Raw genomic sequence first — 20429 nt, forward strand, 5'->3', positions numbered from 1 at the left:
TGTGTGTCAACAGCAGATAGATGGCAGAGAAATAGTGAAGGATAGTCTCCAGTACTGTTAATGAATGGGAGTGAGAGAAGGGTGGCATTAATCTATGGAAGTAGAGACAAGACATAGTTTAAATCACTGATTTTACTTTTATTGTTTAACAGCACACTGCCTGAGACATGTCAGTCAGCATGTACCTACATGTACTGTATGTGCACACGCACACACATATAAAGAAGGCTGGGCCACTGGAATTAATTCTAAGAGCCAACTTTGACATGAACTGGAGTAACCTCTGGAAGGGTGTGCTGCAGCTCAAGTGCCAAAAAAGCAGCTGCAGGCTCATTTCAGCTGTACAATATCAACAGGTAATGAAATCTGGTTCACTGACGTATACATGAAATCCTTCACATATGTGCCGCAGGGTAGGCTTAATGAAAAAATACATTCAATTTTATGAATTTGTGTCAGTTAGATTATCATGAAAGGCTGCAGGCTTATTTGCAAACAGCAGTGGATGCTGCTTCCAGCTCATCCTCTAGTGAGATCCAGTCTTCATTCACTGATTTAGCACTCCTCTTGACATTTGAGGGGTGCTCAAAGTGCAACGTGTGCAGCTGAGGTCTTGCACTCATCAAGTGAAAAAATGTTTGGTTGAAGTTGGTTGTTTCTCTGCACACTGAGGGATTCCATGAAGAGTGCCCCTGTCTGACACCAAACACTTTACATAAAGTAAAGGTTTGTGTATTTCAAATTACATTTTTTCCCAAACTTGGAGCAGCTGGTTTCTTCGCAATTTCCTAGATATCGCTATCAAAAGTGATGGTACATACATGGTAAAGTTAAAGGTAGAACATTGTTCACTTCTTAGACCAGGTTGCATTCAAACATGCAGATATTGTAGGAAGATGCCACAGCAGTAACAGTGACTCAGCCACTTCACACAGTTTGCTCAGGTGGGGCCCATTCTTTCCCCAACCTAACTCTTTGTTTATGATCAGATAATCAGAAAATTAATCAAATTCAGTGCCGCATATCACTATTATCTAAGCTACTGATGCCGTTATATTTTCTGGGACCTGTGTGATTATTGGGTGGAAAAATCACAGACACATACTACGTCTACTAAGAATACCAAGCTAGCTTTTCTTAGCTGAGCTAAGCACAGTGGCAGGTGGACAAAAAAGTAGATTTCCTTCCATGATTGGGGCAGAAGAAAAACTATTGCTACAGTGAGAACATTCCACTGTTGCACACCAAATAGAGTGCAAAGGGCCAAGTGGTGTTTACATTAGCTAAGCTTTAAAGCTGGACAACCTGGTTATATTTCTGATTATTCCATCCACTCCTTCCTTGCTTTCAGAGTTGTTAAGAAAAATTAAAAGGTAATTTACCTCTACCAACCCAACTGCTTTGCAACAAAGAAGTGGATCTAAGAATCAGAACCAGAAGCAGGCAGTAAGGAAGACAAAGAGAAGGAGAAACAAAGTGACGGGAAGCTCAAAGCAGAGTCGCAGCTTACTGCGTCTGAACCTGTGAGCTGGTGTGTTAAAGCTGTGTGTGAATGTGTTACTAACTCAGCGGACTGGGATTTCACTCTCGCTGACATTAGTTACATCACCCACTCCGCCAAGAAAACACATCCAAGCCCTTAAAGCTATATGCATGTATAGCTTCCCATCAAACCCTGGGTTTAATGGAAATCAGTGCTGAGACGCAACTCTAGTTCTTCTACAATGAGGAAAGAGCAGCCAACGTCTACAAACAGACACTGTTAATAGGTGAAATTTTTCACAGAGTAGAATATCTGATGAATTCAATCAAAATGGTCGTCAATCAAATAGAGGGGTTTCAGATTTTGCAGTAAATAATTGATTTAATCATTACATGTATGGAGAAAATACCTGATGGAAGTCTGAAAAGGGAAGCCAATGTGCTTAAACATGTGTTCCTACTGTTGGCCAGCAGGGGGTGACTCTACTGGTTTTGGAAAGAAATCCAACTGTATGAAAGCTTATGAGAAAATGACCCTAATTCTAACTTGATTAATTACCTCAGTAAACAGTTTCCTCATGAATTTATGGTCTCAATCAATTTCAAGTCGTCATCAATACAGCATGATGTTCATTTTGTCAATTATGGTCTCATTTGAAGTTAAATACACAATAAATCAGGGTGTGCCTCAGGGCACGGCTACCTTGTTATTGACCATAGTGCGTCCTCGGGTTCTCAGTCAGATCCAATCAAGATATCCTCCCCAGTTGTACCCTCTTTCTAAATATGATCATTTTTGGCTCCAAGAAAACAAGTCAGTGGTAATGCCAATATGAGGCTTCAAAGCGCTAGTCGACAAACCAATGGGTGACATCACGGTAAGTAAACACTTAGTTTAAATACAAAAACTGAGCTGAACATTCAAATCCCAATCCTCATCTGACATGCATTCAGACGTATTTATATTTAGAAAACATGTTCTTTGACAAAGTGATTGTCATCTACATAAAACTTTGTATCAAAGGCAAGGGAACCATGTTAAATCTCTTCCTTTTAAAATATTGTTCACGGATATCACTTGGAGAGCTATCAGCAGGAAAGCTCAGGTAATATTTCCCCTTCAAGATATACATATATGTAGCATTCTTATGTGAACTCCTCCAAAGAGATTTCTTAATAGCCTAGGGAAAAGATGTGGAGCTGTCAGTTTCCTGTCACTCTTTAATTTATTTGCACTTAAACTTAACTGGCAGTCCTAATGTGAACCTAAACATCTCCTCCCTCGTAAGCAGGTAGTTCACATATTTGTCTCTTCAGTATTACAAACTGCTGAAAATCTGAATACTTCCTTTACTTCAGGTAGGAGTCTAGAGAAAGGAAAACCCTGTTTTTTGATAAGCAAACTAACTAGTTGACAATGTTCATTAACTGTCCACAGGAAGACATATGATTAAATGCTAAATCTATATACCCCTGGATTGTTGAGAAACATATTGGGTCACGTAGAAGACGACTAACATATCTACCTGAGGTAAACAGGTAAAATGAAAGACGAAGAGATAGTATGAGCAAATGCCTCTTGGAAGTACATCAGACAGAAGATTCACAGCTGTGTCTTTAGCCAGGAGTTATGTATATATCAGAAATGGAAATCAGGTGGAAATGTGTGACTTGAGGCCAGTCATTTGAATAGGTTTAATTTGTACATAGTTTGAGCAAACTGCTGCACATGAAACCACAGAACATAAACAAATAAATTGTGTTAGTTGAAAGAGGTCTATTACAGGAGAAGGAGCCTATCTAACCTGTTTGCTTCAACAACTGCACGGAAACATAACACGTATCTGTCCGGACATGGTTCACACGCATGCATGTACACGCACATTTGACTTGCAAACCCCACCAGACACAGACAGAAATTAAATAATGACGCACCGATTGTGAAGTCTTGGCTGATACCAATACTGATGATTAAAATAACCATTTTGCATATAATAATAGCATATACTAATGTTTTTGTGTTGTTTTATTTAATCTTTGTGTTGTTAATTTTTCCCCCTTTAGTGCCAAGCAAACAAATGAATCTTCATTATGAAAAATAACTGAACTGTTTTGAAGTCATTCAGCCCTTGATTACACTATCTTTGAAAGAGCACAAATTCAATCATACTAATTTATGAAACAACCTTTAATCTGAGCTTCTTTCACATGTAAAAGATTGTTGTGTTTTAAGTAACTGCTTCAAGAGCCTTTTTAGTCTGCTATACAACTACCTACCCACTGATTAAACATTTTCAGTACTAACATAGCCTTGCAAACTAATAGCAGGGATGTCACAACACAGCAGCTCATGAATGTGCCAGCACAAAATTGTTGAGACGAAACATCTGCAACTGACATTAGTGAATGCCATCTTATTTGCCGAAAGGCCAATAGCAGTCAAGAAGGCGAATATTGGTCAATACTGATTGGTCAGTCACTAATCTGTGCATCCCTAAACTTAAATGTAGCAGGTTAATGAACATTCATAATGCTGGTAACTTTGGATAGTTGCCTCAAACTCTCAAACCCTTTACATACACATGTACCTTTAAGCGTAAATTGGGGTTAGTTTCCATGTGTGTGCCGTAATGCCGTCATGCTGAGTAATGCTCATGAACTTACATATTCCTTGACATTTTTGGTCTTGACAGCTTTATATGAGTAGTACGCAGGATACAGAGTCCCAAACACCAGCCTGCAGGGAGAGAGAAAACACAACATGAAGCTTATCATTTCTATCACAATCACATGTTAAATAACCACAATTAGTAATTTACTACTATTTCTTGCAGATTTGCAAACCTGGAAACACAGACATACTGCTGAAATGTTCAACATCCTGACAACAGTGATATTTCTGGTTCAATGTGTTGCCTTGTGAGGCAGATGGATCCATCTTGCCAGGCTTCCAGCTATGTATTTGTATCTGAACACAAAGTGGTTGATAAAATCGACATCCTATGAGGAACTACTGAGAGCTATGGACGTGTTTTAAGTGTTGAAGACCAGCAAGAGAAAGGGACTGTTAATTTGAAAATAGCAGGTTAGTGTAAATGCTGCTTGCATCAGTTCTATCAGAACTGGTGAGTATATTTCATTGAAAGAAGAGCAAAGAATGGCAGTGAAGGCTTTTCTCCATGAAAACATTGATGAGAGGACTTTGATTTAACAACTGGCTCTGGCGGTGGTATCGCTCTCTTACTGTTGACCTGATTGGTGAAGTTAGCCCATGATAGATGGTGATGGACAGATGGTTCATCCAATCACCTGCCAAGTATTTTTTGTGTGCCTACCCTATTCCAAACTGTCTCTTGCAGCGCCTTCCCAGATAGTTCTGTGTGACACACCATCTGGCGCATAAGGTAATGAGTGAGGTATAGTGTAGATGCCGACCAATCTGTGATAGGCCGATATACCAATATCAGCCTAACACAGATATATCTGTATTGATTTATATGTTGTAAAATATGCACCAATAAGAATACTTTTTTACACTATAATGCAATAAGAGATGTTTGGCAAGTTTACTGTTTCAGTGCACTGATGCCATTTTTGTTTTTTGTTAAACTATAAAATATCATGTCTTTGTAACATATCGCTGTCACAAGTGTTTGATTATCACATTCGAGGGATCACTGCAAAAAATATGTGTATGTCAGCCGATATATTGATATCTGAATAGTTTACTCCCCAACAGCGGTGTCGGCATCAAGTACCGATCAGGCTCTAATACAGTGCTCTCATTTTGATGTCTCATTGTTTAGCTACTCACATTGAAGCATGATTTGGAGATACAGCTGTAAATAGCTATACACAGGACATTTGCTTACAGGGCTATATGTGATGGACCATTCTTACAAGTTTACACTGCCGGCGTAAGTTTAGAGCAAAATATATCAGGTCTGTTTGCATCAAAAATCAAGATTTTGTTGGCTGGTTTTCACATTTTGGGAGAAACACTGATAGATACAATCCCTTTGTTTACATTAAAGTGCAGTTAAAAAAAAAAAAAAGTGCAGTAAAGCATCAGTCTCCATGTTCACTGTCTTTTTTCTACAGCGGTTTGTCCATTCACTTATAAAGGGGATGTTACACTCAAACCAAATGGCAATACAGTATAATCCTAAATGCAAACTGAGGCTTACATACAAAATTATAATTTTCCAGCTAAAAGCCATCATCTGTTCGTGCAGAACAATCTGGGGACTTATTTATATCCCGCTATGATCGGGTGTTGGGTCCTGACCCACAGTCTGAAAACCACTGGAACACAAGACAATGACTCAATGTTTCCTCTGTAATCTTCTGTAGCAGCAGTGGTTAGTGGTAATGCAGGGTTTGGGTCCATGTCTGGTCTACTGCATGTTTCAGCACTACCTTCATATACTGAACTCTTCTTTTGTACTTAGATACACACAGTATTTGCTATAGAAATAACATATTCATCATTTGAATGTTAATGTCAACAGAATGGAAGTCATCATCCATGACTATTTGGGAGTAACTATATTGTACAAAAGAGCAAAGAGCCACTGAAAGCTAAGCCGAGTAAAACACAAACAGCATATGTTAAACCAACCATGGAAATTATTTTCAGATATATTGTGATAGGACTCATGATTAGAGGGAAAAATCATTTTTGCATCACAGTTAGTAATTTTAACTGTAAAAAGCAAAATCATGATGTTGTTACATCTTCACTGGCCTCATGATTCGATTACGATTCAGCTGTCAACAATTCGAATGCAAAACGATTCTCGATGCATCTCAGTGTATGGCATCCTAAATGATCTATATTACTGCACATGCTACTTTTCATCGTTTAAATTCCTTGTTTATTCATTAAGTTCAATAATCAGACTACAGCAGTCTACAAAATAAAAGCTGCATCTTCTCAATACATGAATATTATAAAAACAAAACAATCCATCTGCAGTGCCTTACACATTTGTAATTTACGATAATATTGTTTTCACATAGCAGCTTTAAGACAAGGCATTTATTGACTCTGGACAGCAGAGTTGACAGTGCCTCCTCAGATCTTGGCTGATTAGCTGGGCTGCTGTAACAGTTATTTTTTATGGCTGCAGACGTTAGCTCCAGGTGAAAATGGCTAATGTGAAGTAGAAGTCACGCTCAGCGTGGGTCTCCTCCAGTTTGTGCTTCCCAGCAAGTTCATAAACATTGGATTGGCCTGTGGCACATCAGCTGGTTGCATCTCTAAAATCTCTCTAAAGCTCTTTAAATTGATTATTTTTCTTTGCCAACTGGGCACAGCAGAAAAAACTATAATCACAACACTAGGATATTATTTCTGCATGCAGTTGTTATGGCAAACATGTAAGCAAACTGTTTCCTATTTACACATCCAGCAGTTGCTGAGAAATTAGCATGAGTTTAGTCTTTGAGTCCACCTGATGAATGTACAACCATCTTCACTGTCTTTCAGCTATTGTATAGTCTCGACCAACTCCTGAGAAAAATATGGGACTCTTAATACTCCATTATGAACCAGCTGCTGAAATATTCAGTCTTAGCTGTGAATCTGAACAAAAACAGTAAATCCATGGGCTTGAAAACCAAAAAAATGTGGGGAAACTTGTGGAAAGCTTTTCCTACTTTGCTTCCAGCAGTGCTATAAGAAACAGACTTCCATATGCAGAGATACTACAGATATTATTGTTGTCTTCGCCTCAACGGTGAGAAGCATTACAATTCTGAATAAATGACTGAGTAAGACTATAGGTCTATGTGGCTGTTGTACACCATCTACTGAAATCAACAGAGCTATGTCTCTATCCTGACTCTCTCTCTCTCCCTCTCTCACACACACACACAGTTAAAGCACTAACAAAAGAATGAATATCCACACCCTCACTCACAGAAGAACACAGTAACAAGGGCAGTTTGTCCAACCTCTCGGCTCTCAGCTGCACACTATATTCTTCCCGACAGAACAGTGTGTGTGTGAGTCTGTCTGTGTGTGAGCAAGAAAAACAACTAGATCAATTTATAGCCCGACACTCCTTCCCTCCAATCCCTCTCTCTAACATTCTTCTGCTCCTTCTTCCTCCTCCCCCCGCCCGGCTCACTGAGCTTGCTATGACTAAAGCACAGTGTGTTCTCTGCAGATCTGCGGAGTATGCATGCTAGATCTGGGTCTGGATCTGTTCAGCTGGAAAACCAAATGTGTGCATACTCAGCCATCACCGCTGATACTAATTGGTGCATTTCAAGAGCTTTTCCCAATTTTCAAGACCGATCATGTAACCAGGAATACTCAGGAGAGAAATTATCTTTTTAAAAATGGTCAGAATAAATGCAGCAGAGTCTAGAGATGGGCGATCCGACAAAACACGACTGTGAAAGCTATTCTTTTGTTTTAGTCCATTGTGAACAAATTTTACCAATCACACAGTGGTACTATTGTGTGGTCATAACAGATTTTTTTTGTAACTTTTTCACGTATTCACTGGCCCAACACTGACATTTCTGTCTAATTTACATTCATAATTTCTATATTGATTTTCCACCAAAATGTATTATGTAACACTACCAAGTGCCAAACTCTCGTTCTGAGAACTGAAGACACTGCACTGCGGAAGTACCAAAATCTGCAGTTCCTCAAATGGCCAATCTCCGTAAGAGCCCATGTTAAAAGGCCCAACTTTACAGTAGAAATAAACATGTTTACAGTCTGGTACAAAAAACGTTTGTGGCCTCTATACCCAAGTAATGCCTTCATGACAAATGTATGGGGGTTGAATTTTTATATGACGTTTAAATCATATTCAGGCTTAAATTTGGGCATAATTAGGGGCCGTGGCTGCTTTAAGGTGCCGACAAGCTGTCTGCTCAGCTAAACACCTCAGCTAATTCCAGTCACTGAACTTGATACATGTTTATTAGTCCGACCAATATTTTTCCGTGGCCAATATCTATGTAAATGTAGGCCAAAAAGTAACATAGTCATTACAGAAATGCCAAAGATACAAAACAGCGTCATGATCAGGTAGTCTGGAAACCAAAAATTTACTAAAGAGTAAGGAAATATCAAATGAAGGAAATGGGATGTATTTTCCTCACCCAAGCAGAGTTAACTCTGATGACATCATCATGTTAGGGTGAGCAGTATAAATGGTATAAAAATTACACAGGTATAAATTTGCTCTAGGGTATGAATTTGACTATACGGTGCTCACCAGTGTGAGTTGTTTTTTGCTTGACAAAAAAGGTTGATCGACGCAGGATCAGCGTCATTTGCCTGCATCAGCAAATAGTCTGGAAAATGTGAGAGCCCATGCAGTTTTGTTTTGTGACAACGCAATGGCTGAAAGTGCTGGACATAGTGAAGAGGAGGAGCAGGAGGAGATGGTAAAAAAGACCAGTGCAACTTCCATTGCTAGCAATCTTTTCCACCACTTCAAAGCAAAACACGTTCTGGAATATGAAGAAAGCAAAAGAATGAGGCCTCCGCAACTGCCAAGTCTATCGTCGAACTGCAGTGGGAAGAATTAAGCTGTCTGTGCAGGTAATACATCACTTTCTGAGGCATTTTCCAAAGGCTGTCCTTAAAAAAGGCAGTGGGGCAACATAGCAAATGTCATCAATGTGTACTTGTGTAATGACATGTTTCCTTTTCAAACAGTTGAGAAAAAGGGCTTTAAAGACCTTGATCCAAGTTATGTGGTACCGGCCGCAAGCACTTTAGCCAAATTGAGATGCCAAAACTATACGGTGCCTGAGCAAGTGGAGGAAGAACTCAGTCAAATGGAACATTATGCAACTACCAACAACTTCTGGTCAAGTCATATCACGGAGCCTGACATTATTAGTCTGACCGTCCACTTCATCAGCGATGAGTGGGAGTTGTGCAGCAAATGTTTTACAGACTTCAAATTTCCCTCATGACCACACTGATGACTTGATAGCCCAAGGCTTGAAGGAAGCGCATGGGGGTTAAAAGAAGAGTTGCAACAATGCATAACCATCAACAATGACACAATGTCAAAGCAGTGGCACTTAATGACTGGACAAGACTGCAGTGGTTCAGCCACCGTAGGTCAGATTAAAGTGCTGTGATCAAGACATTTTTTTGAGACACTTGTACTTTGCTGAAGTATTTACACTTTATGCTATATGTTATACTTCTACTTCACTACACATCTGAGACAAATTTTGTACTTTTCACTCCACTACATTTGTTGTTGAGAAACTAGTTGAGAAAATGCAAAGACATAAGATCCAGGAAACTAAAGTATTCGGGTAAAATCTTGAATGAACAGCATTCTGTATTCAACATGATCAAATAGTCAAATGGCCACCAACTAGTGCCAACAATGATATACTGCTTTTCCACCAACTTTAGTGGGTCTACAGTTTTTTTAAATGCGGGTCAACCCACTTGAAATTGCCTATTGACCCCATTCCCACTTCCTGCAGGCAAGGCAGCCCGTCTGTGATTTTTATCTGAAGCGTTACGGTGTATGTCACTGACGTCACGTTTCATGTCACGAATGCACCGGAATTAGTTGTAACAGAAGAGAAAACAACAACAGACCCATTGTGAAAGAAGCGTCTGTAAAACGGTGGATTAAAAAAGCGTGTTTAAGTGATTTTTGACCCGTGGAAAATGGGTAATAGATACTGCAAAAAACTAAAGGTGATTTATGGCCACAGATGTGAATAAGAAGGGCCAAACACCCATAAGAAAAATGTAGACTTGTAACCAAGAATGTTAGACTTGGGCGCACTTTATGCATGAACTAAATTCCTTTCAGTCGGCAAAGTTATTCTAAGTCATTTGTATGTTTTTTTTGGAACTTCTGACCTTTTCTTCTATCTGCTGGTTTAATGGCTTGTCAGTGAAAGACAGAAAGAGCTTGAACAATAATGTTAAGCTCCTATCAAAAGATGACACAGAGATTTTAGCCTGATATGTGACCAACAAATCAGAAGGAACTGTATGAGCATACAAAATTCTGAAAAATCTGAAATCATAGTGGGTAAAATCCATTGCTTGCCATCAGGACATTGTTGCACTTTACAGGCTGATAAAAGGAATTCTTATTCCAGGTCAATTATACATCTCTGCTTCAATGCTCTACTTTTTATAAGGCTTCAGGGTGATCTTCTTATTTAAGCTGCGTCATGTTTATTTAAGAGGTGGGAATCACAGAGTAAGTTACGATATGATACATTGATACGTTCACGATATGTTGCCCACATTGAAGAGATCATGAAGCTGTGATTCTGCAATATGAATACCTTGCAAGACAGTCATCTAATTCTCAGCAAAAATAGACCTGAAAATGACCTGTATACAGTCACATTGCCATCACACCTGCGTTTCACCACAGTTTTAATGTCTGTATCTGTAGAAGGTGTCACAGACACACGAGTGAGCAGCAGCATCTCAGCAGCCACGCACTACACAAGCAGGCAGTGTGGACAAAGCATAGGGCAGTCTTGACCAGTTTGTTGCATGCAATGTGACATTGTCAAGGCAGTTATGGCAAGCTGCTAGGCTAGAAACAAGGCTCACCTAGTCTGGTGCAGGCCACATTTTGGACGTTGGCATGGCTCCAAAACTAACAGCCTGAGAAAGGTCTCATCTTGAAGTGGAGTTTTCAGATTAAATCCATACCTGATGTGTTATGACCCAAAAAAGGTTAGACAACTTTTTTTTTCCATTGCCGGAATGAGGAGTTGCTGATTAATGGAATACACCCACTTAAGAGCTATTCAAGTCATCTGGTGAAAATGTATTTCATATCGCAATATATATACTGTATACATACGGCTGAAAAAAAAGCACATGCCGCCTTAATACGTGTGTCTTTTGATGATTGTAGAGCGTGGAAGTCATATCTCCCATAAGAAAAAGAGTTCTGTTTGAGTCCAACCACCATATGGTTTGGATTTCATCTCCCAAAGGTTTTAGAAATCTGAAGGGATACCAAGCATCTGGAAAGGATGCACTGACACCCTGATCTTGACTCATTTACTTGCCCTTTGTGCCACGACGGCTGGAATGAATGATGAGTTTGTAAATAAAACTGAGGTAGGGGCATGGACTCCTGCTGCTGAAGGTAAAGGATGGAAATGTGGAGGATTTCACAATAACAGCAACCAACATACCCACACAGACACACTGTATATAGTCTTCTGCACAGACACACTGGTCTCTTCAGCAGCAGGCGAGCTGCCAACAACCACAGCAGTTTATTTTCCTGCTGTTGCCATAGAAACAGCCAGGCTGCCAAAGCTTCCATACTCTCCTCTCTCTTCACGTCTTCATATCTTTGTCACACTCTGTAATTTCAACCCACTGTGCTTTATTTGCATAAGGGTAGACAACAATACTGCTGAAACCGTCCATCCATCCATCCCCAAAAAATGAAAGTTTGTAAATGAGGGTAAGTCCTTTGCTCTCTTACACTGGTGTGTGTGTGTGTGTGTGTGTGTGTGTGTGTGTGTGTGTGTGTGTGTGTGTGTGTGTTTGTATGCATGTTTAGAGTGGAGAAACTGGTTGCACAACAACCCAGACCCTCTACTGTCCAAGCACACAAGAACAGAAGCCTGGTGGGGGGTGCTGATGTGTTCACATAGAAATGGAAGTTTCAGGATAGTCTCTATTAATGTCCATATTGGACAGTATTTTGGTTGTGTAGTTGTGCAGCAGTGTCAAACAACTACGTACACACAAATCTTTCCTCTCCAACACTATAATTTGAAGGCCTGGAGTTTGGCTAGCAGATCTTAAACATGCTAATGAAGGGCGACTGCTGATACTGTGATAATAGTAGGTATTTGTGTCTCAGTTGCTCCTAATTTGCTTTGAATGTAGTGAGTCTAGTCAGTCTGGTCTAGTCTACAGGCAGGTTGGTTTGTTGGCAGGAAAATTTGGGTGGGTTCATCCGTCTCATGATTCACATATCAACTCAGATAATATTGATGGACTGTGTCACTCCTATGACTCTTTTAATTTACATTTGGGGTAAATAGGGTTTTGCAAATACAATATACATGTAATTCTGTCATGGGCTGTGCCTGAGTTCACATTAATACAATATTCTCCGTCATTGACTGAATTTTTTAGCATTGGCACAAAAATCTGAAAGCTGTCTGTAATTCTGACAGATTACAACAGTGAGGGCGATCTAGTGTTACATTAGTAAGTGACACTTAAACACTGCCAATACCCACAGTGCTAACCCTAACCCCAGTATTACTATCTAGTGCTGACACGTTCTTTTCTCACCACACCCTTGTGAGTGCATAATCTGTAAATTGGATTTGTATATTAAATGTAATTTTGATCAAGTTGTTTTTGAAAATTAAATGCTATTAAATACACCATGTCTCAAAAATGTTATTAACTTGCCAGGTAATAATTGATTTTGACTGAAGATGTATACTCTGTCTGTCAAAATGAGGGACAACGTCTAATGCAACCTCCGCTCCCTCCTTCACTCATTCACTACTTCCTATATAACAGATACCCAAGAGTTTATTCAATAATGAGCGGTGAGATGAGATGTCAGACACCGATTATCATCAATTTTTGCATCATCACTGACTGGTGTGGTGTGGCAGAACTTTAAGTTTTGCATATATTCCTTATGCATTACTTTTTTTAGGGCAGTTTATCCACCTTATTCCTAACCTTCACTGTACATTGCGTGCAAAATCTGGAACAACTTCTGGCACATCCTGTGATTCTAGCTAGTTAAATTGGCTAATGGTGTCAGAACACAACCACCACTAATACAACCTTTAGTAGCACTAATACCCCTTTTCCACTGGTCAAAAATCACACTTAAACCTGCTAAGATCGAGCTTTCGTGTGCAATGGGAATGTGTAAACTCTGCATTTTTACCCGGGTTAACTGACTCTGCAGTAGACCTGGGTTTTTATCACCTCGGCTCGGCTTTGACCTAATTGAAGACCCGGGTGAACACTCTAAATTCCGCCACGCAAAGTGATGACGCGTCATCAACATCCGGAGGTGGCGCGTAAATAAAGAAGGAATTTGGGATGCGGTCTGTTAAGGAGGTCTTATTACTGGACTCAATGTTGGAGGTGGAGCCCCGTTCATTCCTATGAAAGCTGCTCAGTGGAGTTTTGAAGCAAAAAAAGCTCCACCTTCCGGCTGTGAAAACACCTGGATCATCGCCCGAGCCGGCTAACTTCCTGTTTAGCGCCCGGCTAACTTAAATGGGGATAAGATAATTACACGTGCTGCTCTTCTAGACTTTTTCCAAATGGTTTTGGACTGAATGGCTCAAATTCTGACAGTGAAACAAGTCATGTCTCGGGGGTTGAGACGCTTAAAATTATTTATCCACAGTTTTACAGACACTTCTTTCACAATGGCCGACTGTTTCTGGAGCATTAGTGACATACAAAGTTGGCTTAGGGTGACCTGCTTTTAAAAAACCTTGTGTACACCTGGTAATTTTGGTGGAAAGTGGTATTACTGTAGGTTGGCCGAGCATCGAGTGAGCAAGTAGTGATTAAATTTACACACTCAGAATTCAGACACTCATGGAGCAGAGTCAGTGAACTAGGTGTAGGCTACATCTGAGCCTTGTTAAAAAGACTATATTTCTTTACATGCTGGTCAATCTGCTCATGGAAAGTCATGCTGCATTAGCTTCTGGCACGTTTGCACTGGATGTAAGAACAATCACAGCATTGCTTTTGACACTGAGGAAACATCTAAAACAATGAGTCGAAGGATTATGAAGTTAGACGTGTATTAGCAACGAACATCTAGGATACTGCTGTCACTGGAAAATGGAAGTCATGGTGATTCCAGCTGTATGTGTTTGATGTCTGTGTGTTCAGATTTAACTGACTTGTGTTTAAGAAGAAGAGGTGCAAGTGTTAGATCAAATTACATTACGCAGGTTCAATATTTACCCAGAGATTTCAGACCTGGGTTTTATTTGTGAGTGGCACAGCATGTAAATGATGATTTCAGTACTGACCATGTCCCCATCATCTAACAACAGCAGCAGCAGCAGTTCTCTTAGAATAGGGCAAAAAAAAAAAGGGCATAATATATCAAACAAAGAAATCTACGGATCTCACTTGGTAATACTTCCCTGATTCATCTGGAGCCATTATCAACTTTGGCAAACCTGAGCTTCTTGTTAATGTATCCTAACACATTTCTTTACATTTTTAAAACGCTCTTAAAATGTGCATTGACACTTTGACACAGAAACTTCTACCAAGTCTCCATAAACCATGCTCATGCAAAAGACAATGAACATGCACCGAAATGTTCTTGAAACAATTTAGTGAAAAGCAGGGCCCCTTCTTCATACCAAATCTACCATCTCTCTGTTTCCCTTCTTCTCCTCCTTGTTCCCCTTCTTCCCATTTCAACACCTTCTCCCTGTCTCTGCATGCAGCTGAGAAAATAGCCCTGTTGCTTTTAGACAGGCCTTGACTCTGGGCTCCAGGTCAATTTCCCTGGTTTCCTGACACCGTACACCACCAACAACCAGATGGAGAGAGGGGGGAGGACAGGACGACAGGAGAGCGAGTCGAAAGAAAGAGAGAACAAGAGCAATAAAACACAGGAGACACAGCGAGCGGGAGGAGGGAGAAACAGAGAGGGGGGAAAAAACCTCCAGATCTTAAAGATTTGAGCTCCCACCATCTGGTTTGAGCTTCAGGAATAAGAATTTGATTACATGACTTTTCCCCTACAAACACAGAGGGAGGATTGTTGAGAGAACTGCTGCTACAGCAAATGAGACTGGTTAGAGTCCAGGTCTGTATATCCCAAGAGTATTTCCTCATGGGGAAATAGATGACATACATCATTTAGACTGGTCTCACAGCTCTCAGATTCCTCCCACATTAAAGGATTTTACCTAACACATCATAGAGAAGTTCCAACTTTAGCTCAATGGTTCTGCATATTTTTCAAGGCCTAGATCTCCACACAAAAAAACCAGAGACAACCTAGAATACCTTTTATCAACTAAAGCAATCGAGCAACTGACATGCATAAGGCATGCGGTCCATTTAAAAGTAATAATTCTGGGTAATTAGCACTGAAAGATTTTCCCCATGATTTTATCCATTGTGACAGCATAGTACACACTCACCATTTTAATAACTAAGATCTGATTTAAAGAGACCAATAGGACAAGACAAACAAGCTGTCAGACAAGCAGACAAGTTGAAAACAAGCAAACAGCGTATCCAAATGATCTGAACCACTTTATTTGAAGACTAAACTGCAAATGAGCACATCTGTAATGTTGCTAATTATTAATTTGCAACATGTGTCAATTGTTGCATATGATTGTACCAAAACAAACGAGGATGACGAGCAGCAGCTTGCACTGCTTATATGCAGACTGGGTGGGATCCTGGATCCAAAGGCATCATGGACTGTAGAGCCCACACGTGGATATGGAGGTGGGTGAACTTAAAAATGACATGAAGCTACATTTAGGTAAAGCTTTTTATTTAACGGTATGTCTCCCTCGGGCGAGTGGCATCAGTCATCGCTGTCAGCTACAATAACCATGCTTACAAAAATCTTTACATACAACACAATCTACGAATTAAACTGCTGATTGGCAAAACCAACTGACCCAGACCAGACCTATCAGTCATCACGTCCATATGATATTTATAACCAGCTCAACAATTGTAACAACTTGGGTGGTTGTTTTAATTTTTATGAAACTAGTTGGACTAAGCTGCCTGGTAGTCTGACTACTCTTTGTAGCTATGCTTCTGCATTCCCACATGTCAGTCCTTAACATGATAATTACAGTTATTGTCACAGATGAAGGCCAAGACGACAAAAATAAGACAGAGTCTGGAATAAGTATATTTTCTATTTCCTCAAATAGTTACTTGGGCCTTTATTTACCTCAACTGCATAGGTACAGAATCCTATAGGAGGTGGCTTGTATCAGAGGCTGGTATATATATTATATACAATAGTATATTGGTCTTATAGACTGAATCACAATGTTTGTTTATAAATACTTCCAGTTAGAAAACCCCTGCATCATTCACCAGCTTACATACAATTAAATTGTCTTTTTTAAAAATGTATATTTCAAGGTGTATACATCTAATTCAAATACAATGCACTTTTGATTCTGACATATCTTATTAATAACAACAGCTTGAGTTTACCTAAACACTAGCATGTAGTCCAATGTGCACTGTGTAGATATCAAAGATGCTGGCAAAGCAGCACAGCACATAAAATAAGCACAGAGGAAATAGTTCCAGTGATACATCACCATTCGACATGAATGCGCTACAGCCTGTATCTAAAATGAGTGGCATTGGCATCAGCTGGCTGCAGACACCTTGACCTTAGAAATAAATTAAATGAAAAATATGAATATCTTCTTTACAACACAAAATGTAGTCCTTTCAGTCTGTTCATCCTCTCAACACAACAGGGTGGTGCTTGTAACACGCAAGCTGCAAGAAGTAGCTTACATTCAGGGCTGTAGTAAATTATGTAAAGGAAAGTGCATGGCGAGGTGTCCATTACCAGGAATTAATGGACTTCGTATGTGAACACCCCCCCAAAACTAACTAAAAACGAACTAAAATTTTCCCATCGAGAGGCGCAACTGTCATTTCATGGTAAACACAGAACAGTGGACCTTCATCAGTAAAGTCCTCAGTAAAGTTGTCTAATTTAAGGTGTATTGATTAATTCATGAGGTCAACCCATGAATTAAGTAACATGCAAGAAAACATCCCAGCCTGAAAGTTGTTGTTGGCATCTTCTGAAGTTTTGCCCAGTGTTTCCCACACAGTACAGAGGCTCTACATGGGCTCACTGTAGTATGAATGGAGTTCACAGCTGTTTAATTTAATTTGATGTACGATGTTGAGTTAAAAAATATTTGTTGTTTCATGTTACTCAGAAATTCATTTTCTGTATAGTTTATATAAAATGTGATAATATGTATATATTTAGTTGAAGTTAAAGGAAACAACATTTCCTGACAAATCAGAAAGGCAAGTGATCAATGAACAGTTCTGACTATGCCAATGACTGCATGTCAGGTTTTGAGCTGAATGGAGGTTGATGGAGAGTCAACCCAGCTTAGACCTCCAGATTCCTGGATTAAAGATTCCAGAGCCAAAGGACTACTGACCTCACCCCCATACCCTCCAGCAGGAGGATAAACATCATAATCTGTACCTGTAAGCCAGCAGTTTATAAGCCCGACAGAGTTATTCATAAACCTTTGTTTGACTAGTTTATTATTCAACTTGTACATTAAACAACACGCCTTCACACAACATTGCCTCTCGCTATAACTTCTAGGAGAGTCAGAGAGTTAGAAAGGAAGATGGTGAAGGCGACTTACTGTAACATGAGTAAAACTTTATAACATTACCTTGTCCTAGGGCTGTGCAACATATATAAATATCGTTATTGTGATATGAGACTATATGCCATCTGAGAGTTTGGATATCGTTATATCACGATATGGCAGCAGTGTAGTCTTTTCTGGCCTTCGTTTAGATTGATAGACCCCTAGCCTAATTACATACTTTGCATTTTAGTACTAATTTTAGGTACTTGTACTTCACTTGAGTCTTTTCTTTTTATTCCACTTTCTACTTCTACTAAACTGCAATTCAGAGGGAAATACTGGACTTCACTGCTTAAGTTACTGGGTATATTATAAACAAATTAAATAAATCAGATCTTTAAACACAAAGCATAAACAGAGCTTAAAATATGATGTCATGTTATAAATAAAAACACCCAATAGTCAATAAAAGAACAGCTGGAACTAGAGGTCGATTAACAATATCTAGCCTATAAAAGGTGACTGAAAATGGCAACCACATTTTCAGTTTTGGCAACCAGAAGCTGATGTGTGGTTGCCAGCCTTTCAACCATGTTTAAAAGTTTCTGTTGAGTCCTGAACAGGTTATGAGATGAAGGGCCTGCAGCTGCGAAACGCCTATAACGCTCATGTGTCTTCTGAAGACAAAGATCTTGACTGAACGAAGGAATGAACTGAGGACTAACCTGTGACAACTGTTAGAAAGAATGTGTTTATTATCCCACAACAGAGTGCTCGTGTTTGAACGTTGCAATAGAGAAAAGCGAAAAGGCACTCTGTGTTTTTCCACCACTCCCTTCAGTCCTTTCCGCTACATTCCTGTCCTCCATTACACTGAGTTATGTAACTAATGTTTCTGGATGTATAATCACAGACAGACAAACACAGCAGGACATGAGATAGACAGAGAATCAGACAAAGGCAAACTGTTTCAAAAATTGGCATTTTACCACAAAGTCATCAGATCTCTGGTATATTAAATCTGAATCCGACTCCTGCTTCCTTCACATTTCACATGGGATGTCAGCAGCATGTCAGTGGATAACCAAGTATACAGAAACCTGACAAATTGGTTAAAGTCACTCAGGTTCGTTGGGGGAGGCCTTTCTTCCTGTGTCCTAACAACGTTATGGTTGCCAGGTTAAACTTGGCAGGGCTGGCTATTAATATCTTGAAGACGACATCTGTACCTGACACTCCTTCACACAGGAACATGTAGAGGCCTGAACAGTTCCACCTCACCTACACCGGTCCGAAGTGACACACAGTTGACTCATGAGCAGCGTGCCACACCATGATTCATAAACAACAAGCTAGCGTTTAGCTTGACAACCAAATCACAAACCACAAGGCTAGCTCGAGTCCGGGCCCCGCAACTATTCACATTATTACAGCTACCACAACGTGTTTGTGGAGCCTGGTAACTATCTGCTCATCTAGGCCGAGTCGTTTAGTGTTGTCAACGTTTACAGAGGTCATAACTTGGTCAAAGGACGGAAACCAGCTTTAGCCAAGCAAGCTAACAAAGCTCAGTCCCATTAGCTGCCCTAGTTTTCTCCATGAGGTAAACATCATTTTAATTGACTTTAAATGCCCTCCGTCGTCTTTGTACTTACACAACGCTTCTCGAAATGATCCAAGACACCATGTTGTCGGTCTTTGTTGTGCCAGAAGTGGAAGAAGTCCCGGTGGTAGCCTTACAGTTAGCCGAGCCGCTGTAAACTTCTTGAGCCAAAACTTCGATGAGCGAATCCAGGAGCAGCTAGCTATCTGCCGTACATCTGCCAAACACCATGTCTGAGGAAGAGACGAGCTCACTGCTCTGTGTTTGTAACCATAGCTAAGAGATGAATTATCTATCCGATGTGCTTCCTGTTGTTTAATGCCACTCGCTTATTCCCTCCAGGTTTCCTCCTTCTCTCTCTACTTTACTCTCCAGTCTCTGGCACCAGAAGGCTGCTCCGCCACCCACTGACGTCAACAGGAAGAGAACAACCTTCCGAGCGGCCATTGGCCAGATCAGTCTGTTTACAACGAACGCAAAATATCATTGGTTGGCCATGTTTGCCCATGTGACTTTTGCGTTTGCGGTAATAGTGGTGGAATTTCAAACTCACCGATCTGTGCTCCGATTGGTCCGTCTTCGATTCGTGGCGAATTCCAACCAACGGGTGAAAGGAGCTGTGATGAGGGTCTGTGGAGCCTCAGAGCGCTGTTGTTGGGGGAGCGTTTTACTATCATAGACATGGAAGGTGACCTTGTTTTTAATAATCAATTATATCAATAATTGGGACAATTTCATTTGATATCTATCTATCTATCTATCTATCTATCTATCTATCTATCTATCTATCCATCCACATATAAATACGAGTGGGTCTTTGCTGATTTAAAGGTTTTCTTCTTTAAAATACCAAATAAGTATAAACCAGTAAGGCCACAATAAATGTATTTCATGAATATTTTCTAGATCGTAAACATATTTTCCAAATTAAATGGCACATTAAAGGATAACTACCGTTTTTTACAACCTG

At 39.9% G+C, this 20429-nt stretch overlaps 1 protein-coding gene across 1 annotated transcript in view; it reads right to left on the reverse strand.

Annotated features, from left to right (window-relative positions):
* reep3b (receptor accessory protein 3b) overlaps positions 1-19954 on the reverse strand; it is a 37700-nt gene extending 17746 nt beyond the window's left edge. The window contains exons 1-2 of the mRNA XM_084341521.1: positions 19512-19954; positions 4147-4219 (exon numbers count right to left, since the gene is read on the reverse strand). Of these exons, the coding sequence (XP_084197647.1) occupies positions 4147-4219; positions 19512-19543 (105 nt within the window). The 5' untranslated portion in view covers positions 19544-19954. The remainder of the gene's footprint in view (positions 1-4146; positions 4220-19511) is intronic.
* Between the last annotated feature and the right edge of the window lie 475 nt (positions 19955-20429).

This window comes from Pagrus pagrus (genome assembly GCF_965226575.1).
Source record: "Pagrus pagrus genome assembly, chromosome: 21".
In the NCBI taxonomy this organism is placed as follows: Eukaryota; Metazoa; Chordata; class Actinopteri; order Spariformes; family Sparidae; genus Pagrus; species Pagrus pagrus.